At 37.6% G+C, this 21,362-nt stretch overlaps 1 protein-coding gene and 1 non-coding gene across 2 annotated transcripts; both read right to left on the bottom strand.

The window, feature by feature from the left end:
• Window positions 1-10,580: 10,580 nt before the first annotated feature.
• On the bottom strand, window positions 10,581-11,473 carry LOC116765005 (heterogeneous nuclear ribonucleoprotein A1-like). The gene has a single exon (XM_032654046.1). It carries the CDS (start codon window positions 11,471-11,473, stop codon window positions 10,784-10,786), a length of 690 nt encoding a protein of 229 aa, XP_032509937.1. The 3' UTR covers window positions 10,581-10,783.
• Window positions 11,398-11,478, bottom strand: LOC116739364. Its single transcript, XR_004345546.1, has one exon. It is a non-coding gene; the product is annotated as a small nucleolar RNA SNORD65 (small nucleolar RNA).
• Between the last annotated feature and the right edge of the window lie 9,884 nt (window positions 11,479-21,362).

The raw sequence follows: 21,362 nt of genomic DNA, 5'->3' as shown, positions 1-21,362 counted from the left end.
GGGAATGTGAATTGGTTCAGCCACTGTGGAGAACAGTATGGAGGTTCCTTAAAAAACTACAAATAGAATTACCATATGACCCAGCAATCCCACTACTTGGCATATACCCTGAGAAAACCAAAATTCAAAGAGAGTCATGTACCAAAATGTTCATTGCAGCTCTATTTACAATAGCCAGGACATGGAAACAACCTAAGCGCCCATCATCGGATGAATGGATAAAGAAGATGTGGCACATATACACAATGGAATATTACTCAGCCTTAAAAAGAAATGAAATTGAGCTATTTGTAATGAGATGGATAGACCTAGAGTCTGTCATACAGAGTGAAGTAAGTCAGAAAGAAAAAGACAAATACCGTATGCTAACACATATATATGGAATTTAAGGGAAAAAAATGTCATGAAGAACCTAGGGGTAAGATAGGAATAAAGACGCAGACCTACTGGAGAACGGACTTAAGGATATGGGGAGGGGGAAGGGTGAGTTTTGACAGGGCGAGAGAGAGTCATGGACATATACACACTAACAAACGTAGTAAGGTAGATAGCTGGGGGGAAGCAGCCGCAAGGCACAGGGATATTAGCTCGGTGCTTTGTGACAGCCTGGAAGGGTGGGATGGGGAGAGTGGGAGGGAGGGAGACGCAAGAGGGAAGACATATGGGAACATATGTATATGTATAGCTGATTCACTTTGTTGTAAAGCAGAAACTAACACACCATTGTAAAGCAATTATACCCCAATAAAGATGTTTAAAAAAAAAAAAAAAAAAAGTCAATTGCTTTCCTATATACCAGTGTTGACTAAGTGGAATCTGAAATTTAAAATACAGTACTATTTACTAGCACCCATAAAAATGAAAGATGTAGACATAAATCTAACAAAATATGTACAGATCTGTATGAAGAAAACCAAAAACCTAATGAATAAAATCAAGTGAAAGCTAAATAGATAGAGATATATTCCATGTTCAAGAATAGAAAGACTCAATTTTATCAAGATGTCAGTTCTTCCCAATCAAAACGCCAGCAAGTTATTTTGGGGATATCAACAAACTGATTCTAAAGTTTATATAGAGAAGTAAAAGACCCAGAATAACCAACACAATATTGAAGGAAAAGAATAAAGTTTTAGAACTGACACCACTCAACTTCAAGACTTACTATAAAGATACAGTAATCAAGTTTGGTGTTGGTGAAAGAATAGGTCATTAGAACTGAATAAAAAGTCCAGAAAGAGGGGCTACCCTGGTGGCGCAGTGGTTGAGAGCCCGCCTGCCGATGCAGGGAACACGAGTTCGTGCCCCGGTCCAGGAAGATCCCACATGCCGGGGAGCGAGCGGCTGGGCCCGTGAGCCATGGCCGCTGAGCCTGCGCGTCCGGAGTCTGTGCTCCGCAACGGGAGAGGCCACAACAGTGAGAGGCCCGCGTACCGCCAAAAAAAAAAAAAAAAGTCCAGAAAGAGACCTACATAAATATAGTCAACTGATCTTTGACAAAGGAACAAGTATAATACAATGGAGAAAAGATGGTCTTTTCAACAAATAATGCTGGAACTACTGGATATCCACATGCAAAAAAATAATAACAATCTAGACAAGACCTTACACTCTTTACAAAAAGTTAACTCAAACTGGATCACAGACCTAAATGTGAAACACAAAACTATAAAACTCCTAGAAGAATCTGGGAGAAAACTGAGATGACCTTGGGTTTGGTGATGACTTTTTAGATACAACACCAAAGGCATGATACATGAAAGAAACAACTAATTACCTAGATTTCATTAGAATTAAAATTTGCTACTCTGTGAAAGCCATGTCAAGAGAATAAAAAGACAAGCTACAGACTGGGAGAAAATATTTGCTAAAGACATATCTTATGAAGGAGTGTTATCTAAAATATACAAAGAACTCTCAAAACTCAGCAATAAAAAAAAAAAAAAACAGATTTTTTAGAAGTCCTGAACTGACCTCACCAAAGAAGATATACATATGGTAAATAAGCATATGAAAAGATGGTCTAAATCATATGTTGTCAGGAAAATGCAAATTAAAACAACAATGAATGAGAAACCACTACACAATAATGAGAATGGCAAAAATCCATAACACTGACAACACCAAATGCTGGTGAAAACGTGAAACAATAGGAACTCTCATTCATTGCTGGTGGGAATGCTAAATGGTACAACCACTTTGGAAGACAGTTTGGCAGTTTTTTGTTGTTTTTTTTTTTTACAGTACTAAACGTACTCTTACCATACAATCTAATAATTATGCCCACATAAAAACCTGCACAACTAAGATGTTCTCTAATAGGTGAATGGATAAATAAACTGTGGTACACCAAGACAATGGAATATTGTTCAGCACTAAAAATAAATGAGCTCTCAAGCCATGAAAAGACATGGAGGACCCGTAAACGCTTATCAGTAAGTGAAAGAAGCCACCCTGAAAAAGCTACATAGTATATGATTCCAACTGTAGACATTCTGGAAAAGGCAAAACTTAAGGAGACAATAAAAAGATCAGTTGTTATCAGGGGCTCATTGAGTGGAGACTGAGTACATGAAGCACAAGCGTTTTTTAGGATGGTGAAACTATTCTGTAAAATATCATGGATGATAATGGCACTATGCTTTGGTCAAAACTCACAGAACTTTACAGGATGAAGAGAGCTATAACTTTAATGCATACAAATTTAAAAATATCATTTAGCAGGTCTGAGGACTCCAGGAAAGAAAACATAATGTGACAAAAGAATCTAACTGTATTATTCATGTACGAAACAACTTTGCTGAAGATGGTGGGAGAAAAAGGTGCTGACTAAGTATCTTTGGAAATGAACAAAGTCTAAAAAATTAAAGGGAAAAGGAACTGTAGATAAGCACTGTATTCTAGCTAATAAAGTTGTTTCCCATGGGTGTTGAGTTAGCAATGTAGAAATCACTGTCGTGTATGTTAGCACTGAACAATTTAGTGAATGGATTACGGATGGTGGGAGCTTCATTTCTCAGCGGAGGTGGGGGGGGGGGTTCCAGAAAAGCAAGGAAAGGGAGCTAGAGGGATCCATGTGGTAATGCATTAGAGTTGGGAAACAGTGTGAAGTCATGTTTAGCTTAATACTGAAACAGATGGCTAAATATAGAAACATTTATAGATAAATGTATGTACATGAGTTAGAATACATAGTCATGTAGTTGCTTCTCTGTCAGCTGACAGGTCCTAGTAGAAATGACACTCTAGTAGTAATGAAAGGAATAAGGGCTCCTTGGAGAAATAGTTGAATCTAGGACTAGGGAAGAGAATATATAAGATGAGCCTAAACCACTTTGTGGTGTTAGAAAGTAATGAATTACTAAAAAATAAACAAAACCAAAATGAACCAAAAAACCAAAGCAAAACCCCCCCACAATGATAGGGTATGTCAAAGGGACACAGATGCCAACTAAAAGGGCTCCCAAGGCCAAATTTTGGTATAATTTGAGCAACATAATAAATAAAGAGGGCTTCCCTGGTGGCGCAGTGGTTAAGAATTCGCCTGCCAATGCAGGCGACACAGGTTCGAGCCCTGGTCTGGGAAGATGCCACATGCCGCAGAGCAACTAAGCCCATGCGCCACAACTACTGAGGCTGCGCTCTAGAGCCCACATGCCAAAACTACTGAAGCCCATGCGCCTAGAGCCCGTGCTCCACAACAAGAGAAGTCGCTGCAATGAGAAGCCCGTGCACCGCAACGAAGAGTAGCCCCCGCTAGCTGCGACTAGAGAAAAGCCCGCGTGCAGCAACAAAGACCCAACACAGCCAAAAATAAAATAAATAATTTTTTTAAAAAAATAAATAAATATATTATAATCCAAAGTGTATAAGAAGCATCCACAAGGCCAGACTGTATAAACAAATTATTGAACAAATAAATAACTGGGGAGAAGAAACAAATATCCCAAATAGAAGAATTCTAATTTGTGTAGATAGTTCACCTTCAAGGAGGTAGAGTATAATTTCTCACTTCTTAAGTGTGAGACTTAAGAAAGGATAAGTGGACTCTGCTCAGTGTTTCAAATTTCTGGACAGTGGCCTCCAGCCTGATAATCTCATTTTAGTTCCTCCTAGTACCTTCCCAAAGGTGAAAGAAGCTAGCAGGAGATAAAGCTCTGATACCAGCTTGCCATGTGCCCTTGACAATATCCTCAGACTCCTGAAGTTTCACCTTTCCTACATGTAAGTAAGGATAATACAGGTGCATATACCACAGGCTCAAGATGAGGATTACGGACTCAATTCCACCTGGAATATATTACATTTGTAATAAACTTTAGTTATCGTTATTAGTAATGTTGTTACTTAGAAACCTAACCTGGTCTTGTTTTTCAGATTTGCCAGACAACACAGGCTCGTGACACCAGCTCCAGGTATGAAGATGCCCCGTTCCAGAGCTTCTCTAGTCTTTTGCTTTCTCAACCTCAGTTCTGACCATGAGCATCACACCACCCCATTTCTCTCTTTCAACTTTGCAGTAGATACTGGTTTGTACTTAAAACCTATTTATTTGTTAGAAAAGTGTCTTAATCCTAATAAAGTAGGCCTTCGCATGTATTCTCTTATTCATATAGGAAATGACTCAGAAATAGGGTCAAAGTGGGAGTGAGTTAAGAATCTCTTTGAATTTAACATTTCAATATTTGCTTCTTATCCATGATTAAATGTACACTTTTTTATGGTACCTGGATACGTTGAGGCAATTTCCTTTTTCTATATACACACATACGGCATAGCTGGTTTGACAGGGTTCTGTGATTATGGGGTTACTGTCCATGAGGAAGTCTACATATGTTTCACACTGAGTAGCATAAAAGGTGGGCTGGTTTTCAATCTGCATTTTTGTTTTGTTCTTGACATTACACAATTATGTTACAGGCTGAACCACTCTTCCACTCTTGGTAAACACTTAAACATAAAATGCAATTAAATTACACAACTTTGAAATCTAAGGATTTCTTTTTCCCCTCCTGATTGTAAACTCTGAGGTTCTGAATTTCCAGCTTAACAATTTATAGACCCTCTCTTGTAACACACTTTAACGAGTACCCTTTCTTTAATCACAATTTTTTTCCCTATCAATGCAAGCTCATTCTCCTTCCCAACAAATACATGGGCAATAAAGCAATCACAACAAACCCAGAAAGCATTTGAGGTCACACCACTCAACATTTTAACTGTAAAATTATAATTGGGTATATCTTGGGTTTTTCCAAATGTTTATGATGTTTTGAGCTCATTCAGTAAGAGGAAATATACCTATCTCTGTCAACATATTTTAGTGATTTCATCTCCTTTCATAAGACTCTCTAAGGGTTTCCTAATTAAAGGAATTTACAGGAAATGTCAAACAGTCTAAATAACTGATGTGTTGTAATTAAAGTCTTAGCAATTGAGCAAATTAACCTTTATATTTTAATGACATCAAATTACATAGCAGTTTCCAGAAAGTTTCTAGAGCAAGTAATTGAGGGAATTATCAAAAACTGGGAAAAAGAGGGGGAAAAAAACATTTCTGGGTTGTTACTATAGTATTTTAAGTGTGGAATTAAATTGATAGCAGTGATCTTTTTCTAACATCACAAATAATGAAAGTGCTCCATTGTTAAAATATGACACTAATATATTTCAAATAATGTACAATAAGGTAAAGAAAATATCTATAATTTTAATTGTTAAGGCTTTAGTAACTTTTTTTAAAATAAGGGTTTTTTTTTTTTTTTATAAATTTATTTATTTATTTATTTTTGGCTGCATTGGGTCTTCATTGCTGCGTGGGCTTTCTCCAGTTGCAATAAGCAGGGGCTACTCTTCGCTGCGGCCCGCGGGCTTCTCATTGTGGTGGCTTCTCCTGTTGTGTAGCACGGGCTCTAGGTGTGTGGGCTTCAGTAGTTGTGGTTCGCGGGCTCTAGAGCGCAAGCTCAGTAGCTGTGGTGCATGGGCTTAGTTGCTCCGCGGCATGTGGGATCTTTCCAGACCAGGGCTCGCACCCGCGTCCCCTGTATTGGCAGGTGGATTCTTAACCACTGCACCACCAGGGAAGCCCTTTAGTAACATTTTAAAATTTCAATTTATGCGATGGTATATTAATAAGACATGTAAATAAAATTATTTTAAATGACAGTAAAGTCAGATAGAGGTTGCAAAGCTGAACAGAGTTGTTAAATTAATTTTTATACAAATATTTATATGCTCAGACCAGTCCAGAACTGAATATAAAAAGAATATATCATTTTGTTTCAGTTTATTTCATTTGAATCATTTAAAAGTCATAATAACTGAAAATCAAGTAGCTAAATTCAGCAACTGAAGAAAACATCTAGAAGACAATATTGCATATAATAAATAGCCAACAAAGAACTTGCTTATTTACATCTGAATTTTCCTGGTTATGTGTCTACTATATATAACAAGATGACATTAATTTTGTATATTTAGGATAAGTTTAAGAATTTACAGTTGATTTATTAGAAGTAACTCTTAAAATAATTCACTAAGCTCTACCTAGTTCTCAAATTATTCTATTATGCTATCTCTGCTCTCAATAATTTTGAATTTATATGTAAGGCAGGAAAAATTAAGGTGAATGTTATACATGCTTTTCCCTTGTATATAGGTCTGAGCAGAAATTCAAAGTCCATACTGCTAGTGTGGATTTAAAACAAGACGTTGACTAGGTAAAAAGGCTCTCTCAGGTAGTCTCTGTGAAGCTACAGGTATGACACATGTTATGAGTATCTTAGTCTAAGAATCAGGTTGAAAAACATTTCCCTCTTATCATTTTTATATAAGACTCTATATAATTTTATGTAAATCCAGACAACTCTACAACCTTTTTTAAAGCTAACTTTGATATTTTTCAAAATATCAAACTCTAAAATTTCAAATATACTAATCCTGGATGGGTAATATTTTCATGTTCAAAAGTTCTGTGTAATGGTAAACTGTAAAAATGAAAGCTATGAGCTTCTTTCAGCAAAATATAATATTATGATAAATCCAATTTGCTTTTATAAAACAATTCCTTGGGAAATGGTCAACTTTTTGTTAGTATTTGGGGAGTTGGGATAAAATGAGAAGATTTCAGAACAGAGCACATATCAATGGACTGTCTTGAGTTTTCTTGAAAGAGAATCATACATTTTGCAACTAGAAATAATCTTACCTCTTCTTTTCTAATGTTTATGCCCATTTGCTTTCTTTTAGTTGCATTGCCTAATTCTTCCAATATCATGTTTAATATTAGTGGCCATATGGGGTATTTTTAGCTTCTTATTTTACCAACAACCAAAATTAGTGATTTGTAATTCATTATACTCTGTGTTGTGATTTTTGTGTTCGTGGCACTTGTTTCTGTGTCCTAAATTACTTAGTCATCCCCACCACAGTGTTGAAGGTAGAGAATCAGAGTGTTAGGAAGGTTGAATAAATCCCCCAGAATCATTGAAAATCAATAGGATACCTGCCATAGAATTACTTATTTTTTCTGCTGTGATTTTTTGTTTCTTTATCCTACCTTGGGTTCCTTCTATGACCTCAAAGCTTTCTTGCAATTGCCAAATATAAATTCAGGGACTTCAAATAATAATTTCTGCTAAAATTTGAATTGGTTTTAAACTGACATCAATGAGACTTACATATCCTTATGGCATTCATATGCTTTTCTCTCCTATGCCAACTTGTCACTATTTCTCAGGTGATTTGAATGCAAATCAATGACACCTTTTTATTGGCATCTTCTTTGACACTTATGCCGACAATTTATAAGACTTCAAGTGACAGCATTAATACTGACGGCAGCAACATAAAGTCAACGAATGTCTTTGCAATAAAATGTGGATTTCAAATTTATTTTAAATAAAGGTGGTAAGAGAATTTTTGATTTGGGTTCCTTAAGAGATTAAAATAGACAGTGGATAAATAATAACACAAATCCCAAAATGAAATTTTTAAAAATGGATAAGAGAATTCAAAAGAAACATTGTATAGGGTCATTCTAAATCAAACATGACCCAATAGGAAATAAAGAATAATAAAAGGAAGACAAAGTAGATGAGAGGAAAAAAGATTTTAAAAGCGTCAGAATAAAGGCAAACCAGTTTGGAAACTATACTGTTATCTTTCCTTTTTCATTTGTTAATTTTAAGATCTAAAGGCAAATCTCAGTCTATTTCATGTGACAATAATGGCATATTTTGTCTTTCTCACCAAACATTAACTGTACCTCTTCACTCTCCCTCTTCCTAAGTCAGACAAAGTATTTCCACGTTGTACTACAGGAGAGGGGCTGTGTAAAAAATGGGATTTGAGAAAGCCTAATAGTTTTATAAAAAAATAAAAATCTAAACTTTACAATATTTTTATTCCTTAGGTGAGTCAAATGGCACTGTTTCTATCGGAAGCATAATTGAAATCATCACCTATAGGAATGTATCTAAAAAAATACAGAGCATACACACACAGAAAAATACAAAGGTCTGTACTCCATGCCACAAGATTGTACAGAGCTGAAAGAGGTCCAGGGAGTGCAAAGAAATCATTATTCAGGGAATGGATGGCGCTCAGATATGTGGATGCCTCGCTAATTGAGCAGATGTTGTTTGGACACTGTGATAAGCAGCACAAGGTACCCCCTCAACAACCAAAGATGTCTACATCCTAATCCTCAGAACCTGTGAACATAGCAAAGAGACCTGGCAGATAGGATTAAGTTAAGGATTTTGATTTGGGAGATCATCCTGGATTAATGTAACCACCAGGATCCTTGTAAGAGGTAGAGGGAGATTGAAGAGCTACTCTGGTTTTGAAGATGGAGAAAGAGCCAGGACTGCAGGAATGGACACAGCCTGTGGAAGCTGGAAAAGGCAAGAAAACAGATTCTCCCCTGGAGGCTTTAGAAGGAACACAGCACTGCTGATTTTTAGCCTAGTCAGATCCATTTCAAACTTCTGACTTCCAGAACTATAAAATAATAAGTCTGTGGGTTTTTTTTGTTTGGTTTTTTTGGGGGTTTTTTTTGTGGTGCGTGGGCCTCTCACTGTTGTGGCCTTTCCCCTTGCGCAGCACAGGCTCCGGACGCGCAGGCTCAGCGGCCATGGCTCACGGGCCCAGCCGCTCCGCGGCATGTGGGATCTTCCCAGACCGGGGCACGAGCCCGTGTCCCCTGCATCGGCAGGCGGACTCTCAATCACTGCGCCACCCGGGAAGCCCAGTCTGTGTTGTTTTGAGCCATTAAACTTGAGGTAATTTTCTTCTATAGCAACGGGAAACTAATACAGGGACTGTAATGAAGTAAGCACGGAGGACACAAAGATGAATCAGACCCCATCAATAGATTAAGGAGATCAGTGTGCAGTGGTGGTGATGTGGATTACACAGTGACAACACACTGTTTGAAAAGCATGCACAACTGTAACAGTGTGATAGAAATAGACTCTGACCCAGTAAAGGAAGCATCTAATTCTAGCTGGGAGAGATGAAGTGGGTTCCCTTACAAAAGACAATGCTCAAGATAAGTCTCAAAAGATGGGTAGGGTCCTGCCTGGCAGACAAAAGAGGGAAATTCATTCCAGGCTGAGAGACCAAATGCCTGCAAAAATCAAAGCACTCAGACTGGAAAATCCATATTCGAGTGAATAAGAATTTGTTTAGCAAGTCTCAATATTCTAGAAATAAAGGAGCCAAAAGTTTTTATAACTGTTAGAGGTAGTTTAGGGAGAAAATGTTATCTTTATTTAAATAGAAGTTTTATGGAACATTCAAGTTCTCATCACGATATGGCAGGAATGCTTACTTCACATATGTGAATTCATCTAAGCATGTTTGGCATTTTATACCCTGACTATAAGATCTCCAAACTAAAAATACAGATAAATTAAGAGGACTCAAGAGGAAAATGAGAATAAACAGATTGATACTGGAATGCCAACAGAAATTAGCAATTGAATTTGTCCTTATCATTTAGCCATTTGCCCTCTGTTAAGTCTGCAAGTTTCTTGATGGCAAGGACTGTGGTTTTTTTTTTTTTAAAGAGGGTATTAAATTGCTTATTTATTACACACGATAATGGATGATACACAAGCTTCATTCCCATCTATATCTGGTACCATAATCCAATTTAGATATATTGCATAGGATGTGCCAACAATCATATATTAATAATCAAAAAACTCCATGACTTGGCTTGGGTGACCCTTTTCACGGTGAACTCCAGGTCACAACACAGTAACTGTCAGTTCAACTACACCAAGGTTTCAGAAGACAGTAGCTTCTCCACCAAAGCAGGTTGTAAATAAATTTTGAATGGAACCTGGCATCACCCTGAAGGAATACTAACTTCACACTGTTGGGGTAGTTTACCAAAATGGCTTCAGAGTAGACTAACTTTACACAGCACATTTTTTAAAAAGACACATTTATTCAGCGTCATGATCAGACTATTACATTTAGCAATCAACAGCATGGGTGCAGAAAAAAAAATCTACATTAAAACCCTTTGTTGGAATGCTTTACACTTTCCACAGAACAGAAACAAATAACCTGTTATACAATTAGTCACAAATACAGTCCTCGAGGTTTTTTTGCCCATACACATGAGTATTGTCTAAAACATGTCTTCTTTGTAGCAGCTAGGCCCTGACACCACTGTGCTTGGCTGAGTTCACAAATCTGTTGTAACCTGTAGCTTCCCTGTCACTTCTCTGGCTCTCTTCTCCCGCTAAGCTTTGTTTCCTGGCAGTAATCAAAACCTTCTGCCACTGCCATAGCTACTGCTGCTACTGGAACCACCACAGCCACCTTGGTTTCGGGGTTTGGCAAAGTATTGGCCTCCACCGCCATAGGGGCCAGAATTTCTGCCTCCAAAGCTTCCTCCTTTCATGGGTCCAAAATTTGAAGATTGATTGTTGTAACTGCCAGAATCATTGTAGCTTCCACCACCTCCAAAATTGCTTCCGTCATTACCAAATCCATTATAGCCATCCCCACTGCCACCATATCCACCACCACTGCGGCTACCACCAAAGCCACCTCGACCACTAAAGTTTCTTCCACGACCAAAGCTGCCATTCCCACCAAAACCACCTCCACGACCACCACCAAAGTTTCCAGAACCACTTTGACCTCTTTGGCTGGATGAGGCACTAGCCATCTCTTGCTTAGATAGGACTTTCCTTACTTCACAGTTGTGGCTATTCACAGTGTGGTATTTCTGAATGACAATCTTGTCTACAGAGTCATGGTCATCAAAGGTTACGAAAGCAAAGCCTCTCTTCTTGCCACTGCCTCGATCAGTCATGATTTCAATCACTTCAATTTTCCCCCCACACTGTTCAAAATAATCTCTTAGATGATGTTCTTCAGTGTCTTCTTTAACCGTAGGTTCACCACCACACAATCTGCCGGTAATTCCAGCTTTTTTAGGTGATTTCATCATTTGAAAGGACTGTGTTTTACATTTATCTCAGTATTCCTCCAGTCATATAATGCAATGCTTATACACTGGATGCACAGTAAACACTTTAAGAATCAAACCTTTAACGTGTGCAGTAGACCGTCATATAGTAATCATGATCAGAGGTGATTTTCTCTGGCACATAAAAACAGGCTAATGGTCTGAATGGAATCTCTCAAACTCTTAAACTTGACACGACTATATATTACAATCCTTTTTCTTAATTTCACTAATTGAAATTGAGTGTACAATGAAGTTGTGAAACAGACAAAACATGGGAATTATAAGGGAGATACTATATATTCAGCAATTTATTTTATATCCAGTTTCTTTGTAAATTTTTCTTTTATAATTTACAATGTTAAGTAAGCACTGGGCTAGCACCACCACCACCTCTTCTAAGACTGTGAATTATGTTTCCCAGAATCTCCTTCCCTGTAGTGTTTTGGCTTAGAGTTTATCAGTGAGAGGAACTCCCAGGAGATTTGCAAAGTGAAAATAAAGAAGGACAGGAAATCCATAGTAGCTTTTCCCACCCACTTTGCCACAGAAGACTGAAACAATTGGTAACATCATATCAGAGAATCTCAAGAATTACAGCAGCTTCCTGGTGAGATGGAGAGAAACATCTAGTTTGGCATTTACACCTGAGATCTTTGGTATCAACTTTACTAATTTCAGAAGCAGCTTCTCTGACCACTACTTCCCCAGCATTTCCACAAGTCATTAACCCCCATTATATATGTTAAACTCCTACATACATAGTACATACATAGTATGGCTTCTGTTTCCTGATTGAACATTGTCTAATATTTCCAGCAGCCCTATAGGGTAGGTGCTTTTTAAATGAGCTAAGTGAAGTTACTGGACTCTTCCACTATTCCAAAGATTTTTTTCTCAACCAGTGAGTTGCAAACTGTCGAATTCAAATAAGTCTGACTTCACTCTTTGCTCTTAACCCCTGTACCATGTAGTCACATGTGGCACTGAGCTTTAAAAAGAAGGTGTGAAACTTTCTCTGTGAGAAAGATTCCAAAGAGCACTTAGAAACAAGCCTAACTACCCAAATAAAAGTATTTTATATTCAAGAATCAACCTTTTTTGAGGATAGTCTTCTCTAATACTCACTCATATCCAGACTGAGAATGGTCTTGTTTTACCAACATATGGCTTAAATATCCTTAGCTTCCTAATAAAAACAGCACACACACAGACACAGACACACACACTCACACACACACTTCCTTGTAAAGAAAAATGAAGCAATCAAAAAAGAAATACACACTCCCACCTCCACATCTGTATCCATATCCTCTTTCTGCACTTTAGTAGGGACATCTATCCAAAGCCAAGTCTTCCACTTGCCCATTAGTGCTCATCCTGTCTCACTTACTTAAGATAATTTGCAAGTATTTTTTCCAATTCTGTGGGTTGTCATTTTACTCTCTTGATGGAATGCTTTGAAGCATAAAAACCTTAAATTTTGATTGAATCCAACTTGTTTTTTCTTCTGTTACTCATGCTTTTTGGTATCACTTGTATGAATCTTTTGCCAAATTCAGATCATGAATATTTACTCCTATGCTTTCTTCCAAGAGGTTTATAGTTTTTGCTCTTACATTTAGGTCTTTGATCCCTTCTTATTTAATTTTTCTTTGTAGTCTTAGATAAGGGTTCATTCTTTTGCCTGTGGCTGTCCAATTGTCCTAGCAAAATTTGAGATTTTGTTATATGTGTACTAATTTGGAATTTTTATATCTTCCTATTGAACTAAAGTACTACTTGTATAGTTTCCCTCTCTATCCTTAATGATGCTTTTTGTTATCACAGACTATATGGTTTGATGCAAATGGTGACTCACACTTTATTAAAGATTTTATATTTATCTGGAAAATCTTTTTTCGTCCTTTTAATTTCAACCTTTCTGTATCCTTATATTTTAGTCATGTCCTTTTTTTTTTTTTTTTTTTTTTTTTTTTTTGCGGTACGCGGGCCTCTCACTGTTGTGGCCTCTCCCGTTGCGGAGCACAGGCTCTGGACACGCAGGCTCAGCGGCCATGGCTCACGGGCCCAGCCGCTCCGCGGCATGTGGGATTTTGCCAGACCAGGGCACGAACCTGTGTCCCCTGCATCGGCAGGCGGACTCTCAACTACTGCGCCACCAGTCATGTCCTTTTTAAATGTCATGTTGCTGGATTTTCTTTTTATCCAATCTGAAAATCTTTCAACTAGCCAATTTAGTCCATTTACATTTATTGTGATTATTAGTATATTTGGACTCGATTATATAGCCTTCCTTGCTATTTTCTATATGTTCTATTTTTTTCCATTATTCTCTTTCTTTTTCCTTCCTTTTTCAAGAATCAATTCATGTCTTTGTTTCTTTTGTTTTGTTTTCCCATTGGTTTTCTCATATAATGGAGATAGAATCAGTGTGTCTCATTTACTGAAATATCTGCAGAACCTGGAAAAGTGCCTGCCACTTGTTAGTTTCAAATAAATAGTTATTGACAGTTTGATGCCTAGAAAGCACTTTGGTTCCAGTTCTATTTAATGATGAAAGAGGTTGATGCTCTGTTTAGTGGAAGTTTTCAAGGATTGATGTGCAAGACCTCACACTAAAAAAGGAAAGAAAGAGTAATAAACATGCATTCCCTTAGGTTTAATGAATCAGTTTATCTGTATTTTATAGCAGGCTTTAAAAATACAGCACTATGAAAGAATCATATATTTTAATCCTTCATCCAGCCCTTTTTACATGTGAGGAAACTGAAAAAAAGCGAGGTTATGCATGTCCCTTAAAAGCAAATGCTGGGATTGCTCCTAATTCATGCCTGGGAAATTAAGTATTACCTTTTCTTTTGGTTAACTAAGTTGTTCCTTTTTTATTTAAAAATAAAATTAAAATAAGCCAGGGGTGCTGATCTGTGACAACTGTAGGTGATCTGTCCTGTGGGATCACTGGCAAATATCACCTTCCAAAAATTCTAGTGCTAATGATTTCTGTGACTTGACTCCAAACACTCACTGTGGTAAAGGGTTTAGTGGTTGTAAAAAAGAAGGGCAAAAAGGAAATAAAACACCGTCCACGTAATTTTCCATTTGTGTACTCTTGACTTCATTAAAATTGCATACTGATCCAATCCCTTGGTTTTGCTAATAGCTCCACAGAGGAATAGTCATTACTAGAGCATGAACACCACAATCCATTTTCTCTGATTATTGTTTTGTGATATTGCTAATTTGACAGCTCCTGCTGAACATGGGCTCATTATTTTGTGTCATTGTTTTGGGAAAAGGAATATCAAATGAGCATCAAATTAACTTACAAAGAGGCATGCAGCTGATGATAGACTAGCAGAAGGAGTAGTTTTTCTCCAGGAGTGGTAGAGAATAGCCAAATTAAAATGGTAAGGAATGAACTGCTTGACTCCTAGAAGATACCTTCTCTTTCAAGACTCAAATCCTCAGCAAGTTTTTTATGTGAATCCATAATGACATAACCCCCATCCCAAAAAAGGTGGACATGCCCACTTTCTTTTCTATGCTCTAGGGTCTGTCTTTAGGTGTCTATCTATCTATCCAGGTGCCTATGTAAGTGTCATCTATCTGTCACTACCTATCTATCTTCTATCTACCTATATTTAACTATCTACCTAGATATATTTCTAGAATCTCATATATAACACTTATTTTATATACGGGTACATCTATTCTAGACTCTGTTTTTGTCATCTAATTGTTTTTAGGGAAAAACAAACAAACAAAAAAGCCTTGCAAAATCAGGCCCCTGCCTGCCTCTCTAACCTTAATTTGCACTCTACTCTGAAGCCATACTTTACTTATTTAGGCTTCTCAAATGTACCATATTCTGTACTGCATCAGAGTTGTACAGTTCTCCCCACTCTTCATGGGAGCTATTCTAGTCAAACAGCTATTTTTGACTTCCCTCCACTTTTTTCTCCTTACTCCCCATCTCACCCCTCATGAATTCCTATTTATCATAGAAATCTGCTTAAGAAAATTTATCAAAAAAGCTTTTGTCATATCTCACCCCATTTACACAAGATTAAGTCTCCTACAGTATTCTCCTTTATGTCATTTATCACATTGTAATTCCATGCTCAATGTCTGGTACCCATGGATTTGGATTTTAGGGGGATATGTTTGTTTCCTTCAGCCCTATCTCCCCAGTAACTCTTTTAGTGCCTGACACATAGTGGTTCCCATTAAATATTTGTTGAATCAGTGAATAACTATGGCATGTTTTTTCTCAGCTGGGTACCTCTATTTTGTTTGGTTCCTCTGCTTTGAATGACCTTCTCCGACATTTTGTTTACTTGTTCTTTATGATCCAGCTTTGGCTTCTATAAGACTTCTATAAGGATCTATAAGACCCTTTAGCATATGAAGGGCTCCTAGAAGCGTTAATAGTTTTGAAGCCCAGTGCTTACCAAACTTATTTGAACACCACATTTTTGGTAACTATTTAGTGACATTTGGGGACTCAAGAGCCTAGACAGTGAATTAACCAGAGAATGCCTAGCCTGATGGTTTCAGGAATTTTAAATGGTTGGAATATAAAGTTTTGTCCTTGAATTACCTTGTACTATCTCATCTGTGCTGTGCATGAGCCTGTCTTACTGTTCATGGCAACTCCATAGAATTCTACAGTTAGCAACTGACTTCATGCTAGCCTTGCTTCTTCTGAATTTCACTTTCTTGTCTTCCTTGCTAGAATCTGGTGACTGCTGGAGAGCTGGCCACTGCTACATTCTGATTGAACAAGAATGGTGGGCAGACCTCCCTCTCTGCTCGAGGCCACCCTTGTGCCATTAAAGAGGGGGGCTTTGCTCTGTCTGCAAGCAGTCCCAGGAGCTGGCTTAGCTGCGTGGGAACCAGCCAGTCTTCCCTCTTCTAGGAGAACAGCTGCAGGTGCCCAAGCACTGGGCTGCTGACAGGCACATTACCATTTCTATTAGGAAAACATTTGTCCCTTGCTTGTTACATAAACAATTTAAAACCTAAAGATCCCCAGAGGGGATCCATGGTGAAAACCATGTTTATTCACCCATCCATAGTGAAAACCATGTTTATAACTTATTGTCTTTATCTGTCTCCTACTGAGTTAATACTTCTTACTGTATGGCTCTAATTTTTTTTTAATCGTTTACAGTGCTTTATAAAATACAGAAATTAAATCAACCATCATTCCAACATCTAGCGACAATTACTACTAACAAATTTAGTGCCATTCCTTACTAAAATGCTTGTGTTTTTAAACATTTGCCTCACTGTATAATTTCACATTTTGCAAATTTCATTTAATCTCATTAGTACGTTCCCAATCATTCAGTAGTTTTTGAAATTGTTGATTTTAACAGCTACATAATATTCTACCCTAACATAATTTCTTTAATTTTTCCCCTGTTGTTAGTCATTTAAGTGATTTTTATATTTTGATTATTATTAAAAACCTGAAGTGAACACACTTATAGATAAATGTTTGATGATATTGTTGGGATAGATTCAAACAAGAAAAAATTGTTGTTCCAAAGGTTATGAATGGTTTTCGATATATAGACTTACAGATTTCCAAAATGTTTTAAAGACCAAACACAAACAATACTGATTGACTGCTCTGTGCCCTACAATTGCATTTCCTCACCAAATACTTACTAAGCACCTAATGTACATCTATGTGCTGGGCTGTGTTAACCCTCTGGGGTGGTCTGTGTCCCCCAAATAGCCTTCTACCTGCTGAGAAGCATCTGCGTGGTAGCCACACCTCCCTGTCCCTGGCACTAGGGGTCAACTCACTGCAGCCTCTCACTCAGCCACCATCACTCCTGTTGCCTGGAACCTCTGCCTTGCACTGGACCCCTCACTACCCTGCCTGCTACCTAGCCTTTCTTGGGCAGGGTTGCAAATCAGCCCTCAGGCTGAACTCCCATTCATGTCACAGGACTGAGGGAACTGAGTCTGGGGCAGGCAGTTCGACTCCAGATTCCACTACACTGAGAAAGATGCATCGAACAAAACAATCAAGGTCTCTGTTCTAACAACGCCTAGAGCCTAATTGGGATGGTATGTATAAAACAAAGAGACATATGAAGCAAATAATAAAATAAAGTATAATGAAGATATAATTAGGAAAGTAATAAGTTGCTGATGTTGTTTTTGCCAAATTCCTAGACCAAAAATATCAGCTCATTATTATTTTTTTTTAACAACTCCATTGGAGTATAACTGCTTTACAATGGTGTGTCACTTTCTGCTTCGTAACAAAGTAAATCAGCTATACATATACATATATCCCCATATCTCCTCCCTCTTGCGTCTCCCTCTCACCCTCCCTATCCCACCCCTCTACGTGGTCACAAAGCACCAAACTGATCTCCCTGTGCTATGCAGCTGCTTCCCGCTAGCTATCTATTTTACATTTGTTAATATATATAAGTCCATGCTACTCTCTTACTTCATCCTTACCCTGCCCCCCTCCCTGTGTCCTCAAGTCAATTCTCTACATCTGCGTCTTTATTCCTGTCCTGCCCCTAGGTTCTTCAGACCTTTTTGTTTTTTGGGTTTTTTTTAGATTACATATATATGTGTTAGCATACGGTATTTGTTTTTCTCTTTCTGACTTACTTCACTCTGTATGACAGTCTCTAGGTCCATCCACCTCACTGCAAATAACTCAATTTCGTTTCTTTGTATGGCTGAGTAATATTCCATTGTATATATATGTGCCACATCTTCTTTATCCATTCATCTGTCGATGGACACTTAGGTTGCTTCCATGTCCTGGCTATTGTAAATAGAGTTGCAATGAACATTGTGGTACATGAGTCTTCTTGAATTATGGTTTTCTCAGGGTATATGCCCAGTAGTGGGATTGCTGGGTCGTATGGTAGTTCTATTTTTAGTTTTTTAAGGAATCTCTATACTATTCTCCGTACTTTCAGCTCATTATTTTTTTATTTGGATTATTTTTATAGCTAATCATTGGTTTCACATATTTTTTAAATCTCCCCTATAATTTGTTCAGATCCTTTATAGATAGAATCCTATATATAGAATATATAGATTTTTGATTGACTAAATTTGTTCCTTATATATTAATGACATTACCTTTTGTCACATGATTGCAGCAATTATATTTTAGTTTGCCAATTTATCTTTTGAGGATAATATTTGCAATTATTATGTGTGGCTTTGATTTTTATACATTCAAATATCTAAATTAAACATTTCAATCTTTCCTCCATTATTATCCCATGCTTAGAAAGTCCTTATTCATTTCATAATAACTTAAAAGATGATGTTCTGCACCTATGGTTTCCCAGACATTTCTTCCTAGTCAGAAGAGCTTGTTGTAAAGTATGGTAGTCATATTATCAGTATAAAAACAGCTAGTATTGAGAACTCACTCTGGGCTTTATCTCATTTAATTCTCTCAACAACCTCATGAAGGGAGTATTATTATCTGCAGGTTACAGGTAATAAAAATGAACACAGAGATTAAGAATTTGGCTCAGGGCCAGACACTGAGGCTGGTTTGAAAGCTTGCATTTTCTTTTTTTCATGTTTACATACAGTATGTTGCTATTGGTCATTCTTACTCCCATTTGTTTAACTGCGTACCATCTTTTCTTTCTGGGAGATTTTTTAATCTAATCTTTTTTTCTTTATTGTAAAATCTCAAGATGAGGTGGTTTGATGGATGTCTTTCATACTGATCTGGGCAAACAAAATTTAAATTTGAAAACTTCCCTCCTTCAATTATGGAACCTCTTGATTACATCATTTAAAATAGCGTTATCTCCATTTCTTCCTGTTAATTTAGGCTTTGACCTTGATTTTGGAGGTTTTTTGAAATATCCTGAGACCCCAGCCTTTAAATTCCCATTTGAGTGAGGCACTAACAGTCACGCAGGAGATTCAGGTGCATGACACAACTTTTTAGCAAGTGGATAGACAGCATTGCAACGTGATCTAGCAGAGGTACCTCTTTCCTGAGGTGACCCCAAATGTCCGCCACCTCAAAAGTGAGAAATGTCTTTTTCTAGAGCAGTCACTCCAGAAAAATAATACTTCATTTTCTTGCTTTGGTGACTGGAAGGGCACATATTTGATGGCCTCTGTTCTTGGAGCAGGGATGACAAGTGAGCCCAACAGTCTCGTGATTCTTGTGCACCTTTTCACTTACTCCCTGCATCTTCAATAAGCCTCACCACCACATTCCAAGCCTTGAGTTTAATTTCTTCAGAGAACAGACATCTTCTACCTGCTAGGGTTGGGGAAAGGAGAGTCTCTTGGTGCTTTGCTTGATGAGGAAGAGATCCAAGGTTTCACCTTCACTGTAGACAATCAGTCCCCACTTGGGTCTTAGGTCCAAGACTCAGCCCACCTCACACGCCTCTGATGCATCCAAATTTCAAGCTGTTCTGGGACCCTCTGGAGTAAATCATGACTTTATCTTTATTCCTCCCTCCAGGCACTTAGGTTTTAGCTTTCTCTGTTCTACTAGTTGGGGAATAAAAAGTTATTAAAATAAGAACTACTATATAAATTATTTCTTTTTTTCAAATAGTTGGAGAAAGAGGTCACAGGTGTGTTTTCAAAAATAATTTATATTCTGAACCATAGAAAACCTTTGCCCCCAAAATGCATAGAGATTTCTACTTATTGTTGTATGTGGTAGTTGCTAAGGGAACCCTACCCACTCTATCAACCATCCTTTGACCAGATAACATTTTTTAAAAGGAAAATTTTTATTTTATGTTATGGTAAAAATTAACATTTAAATACTTGGATGGTTGAATAAGAAGAGCAAAACTGAAAAATGAAAATTGATACAGGAAAGACATAAATGATAGGAAGCTCTATTTTTCATGGCTCTGCAGAGCATATTTTCAGAGCTGGGTGCATAGTTGGCCCTTAATCACACTGTGAATTGGCCAAACATTATTCAACAACCAAATTCATTTTTTCTTGCTTGTTTTCCAGGTCTGTTCTAAAGCAGGCATTAGAGGCTATCAAGTCCAGAGCTCACCCTTATCAGCACTTGAACAAACTTCTTAGAGGTGATCAACATATCTTTCAGAACACTGAGACCTCTCATAAGTGCGGGTAGAGAATTTATCTCTCTATTACCATCAAAAGCATTGTTACGTGTCTGTGTTGCAATGCTTTGCTGGCTAAAACATGGTAAATAATAACATTTCTCTGACAGTATATTGAATTAGCTTCATATACCCTATAAAGAACATAGGTTTTGGAGTCATAAAATTGTATAAGGAGCCAAATTCCACTGCCACTTAGAAGCCCTGTGACTGGATAAATGAGCCTTTCTGAGTTTCAGTTTAGCTGAACACTGTAGATAAGGGTAATAACAATTTGCACTGTGTCCTCTGAATTCCTACTCCATGACCAGCACACTCTCCTATTTTCTCAGTATTTTTTCTGAAAGGTCCCTCCACCTCCTTACTCTAACTGAATGCTGGCCATCTCCCAGGAATACTTGCTATCAGGTAGAGGTATCTATTTTCACATATTCTTTAAGCTCACACCTGGATAGTGGGTGACCAGCTTCCTCCTATCCAGACACTACCATACCATTGCCTCCTCCCCTTGCTCTTCTAAGAGCCCTTCTTACTAGGAGGTCTATCCATGCCATTAGCATTTAGCACTTTGCTCTCAACATCACTGGCTTCTACTGACCTCCTTGTCAATTCCCTTCCTTTATTGATTCTTCAAGACCTGGGTCACAATCTCCTCACACCTTTCCTGACAGTATTTTAAGTAACTTTAATATTTATAAGAACAGCTCTAATACCCTGACTTCTCAGCTCCTTGAGCCCTTGAT

Source organism: Phocoena sinus, chromosome 14, assembly GCF_008692025.1.
Source record: "Phocoena sinus isolate mPhoSin1 chromosome 14, mPhoSin1.pri, whole genome shotgun sequence".
NCBI classification, from domain to species: Eukaryota; Metazoa; Chordata; class Mammalia; order Artiodactyla; family Phocoenidae; genus Phocoena; species Phocoena sinus.
This window is presented reverse-complemented; position numbering and strand designations above follow the sequence as displayed.

What these genes read in the sequence shown, in the direction of transcription:
- LOC116765005 (XM_032654046.1), bottom strand. Translation starts at nt 11,473, where the DNA reads ATGAAATCACCTAAAAAAGCTGGAATTACCGGCAGATTGTGTGGTGGT.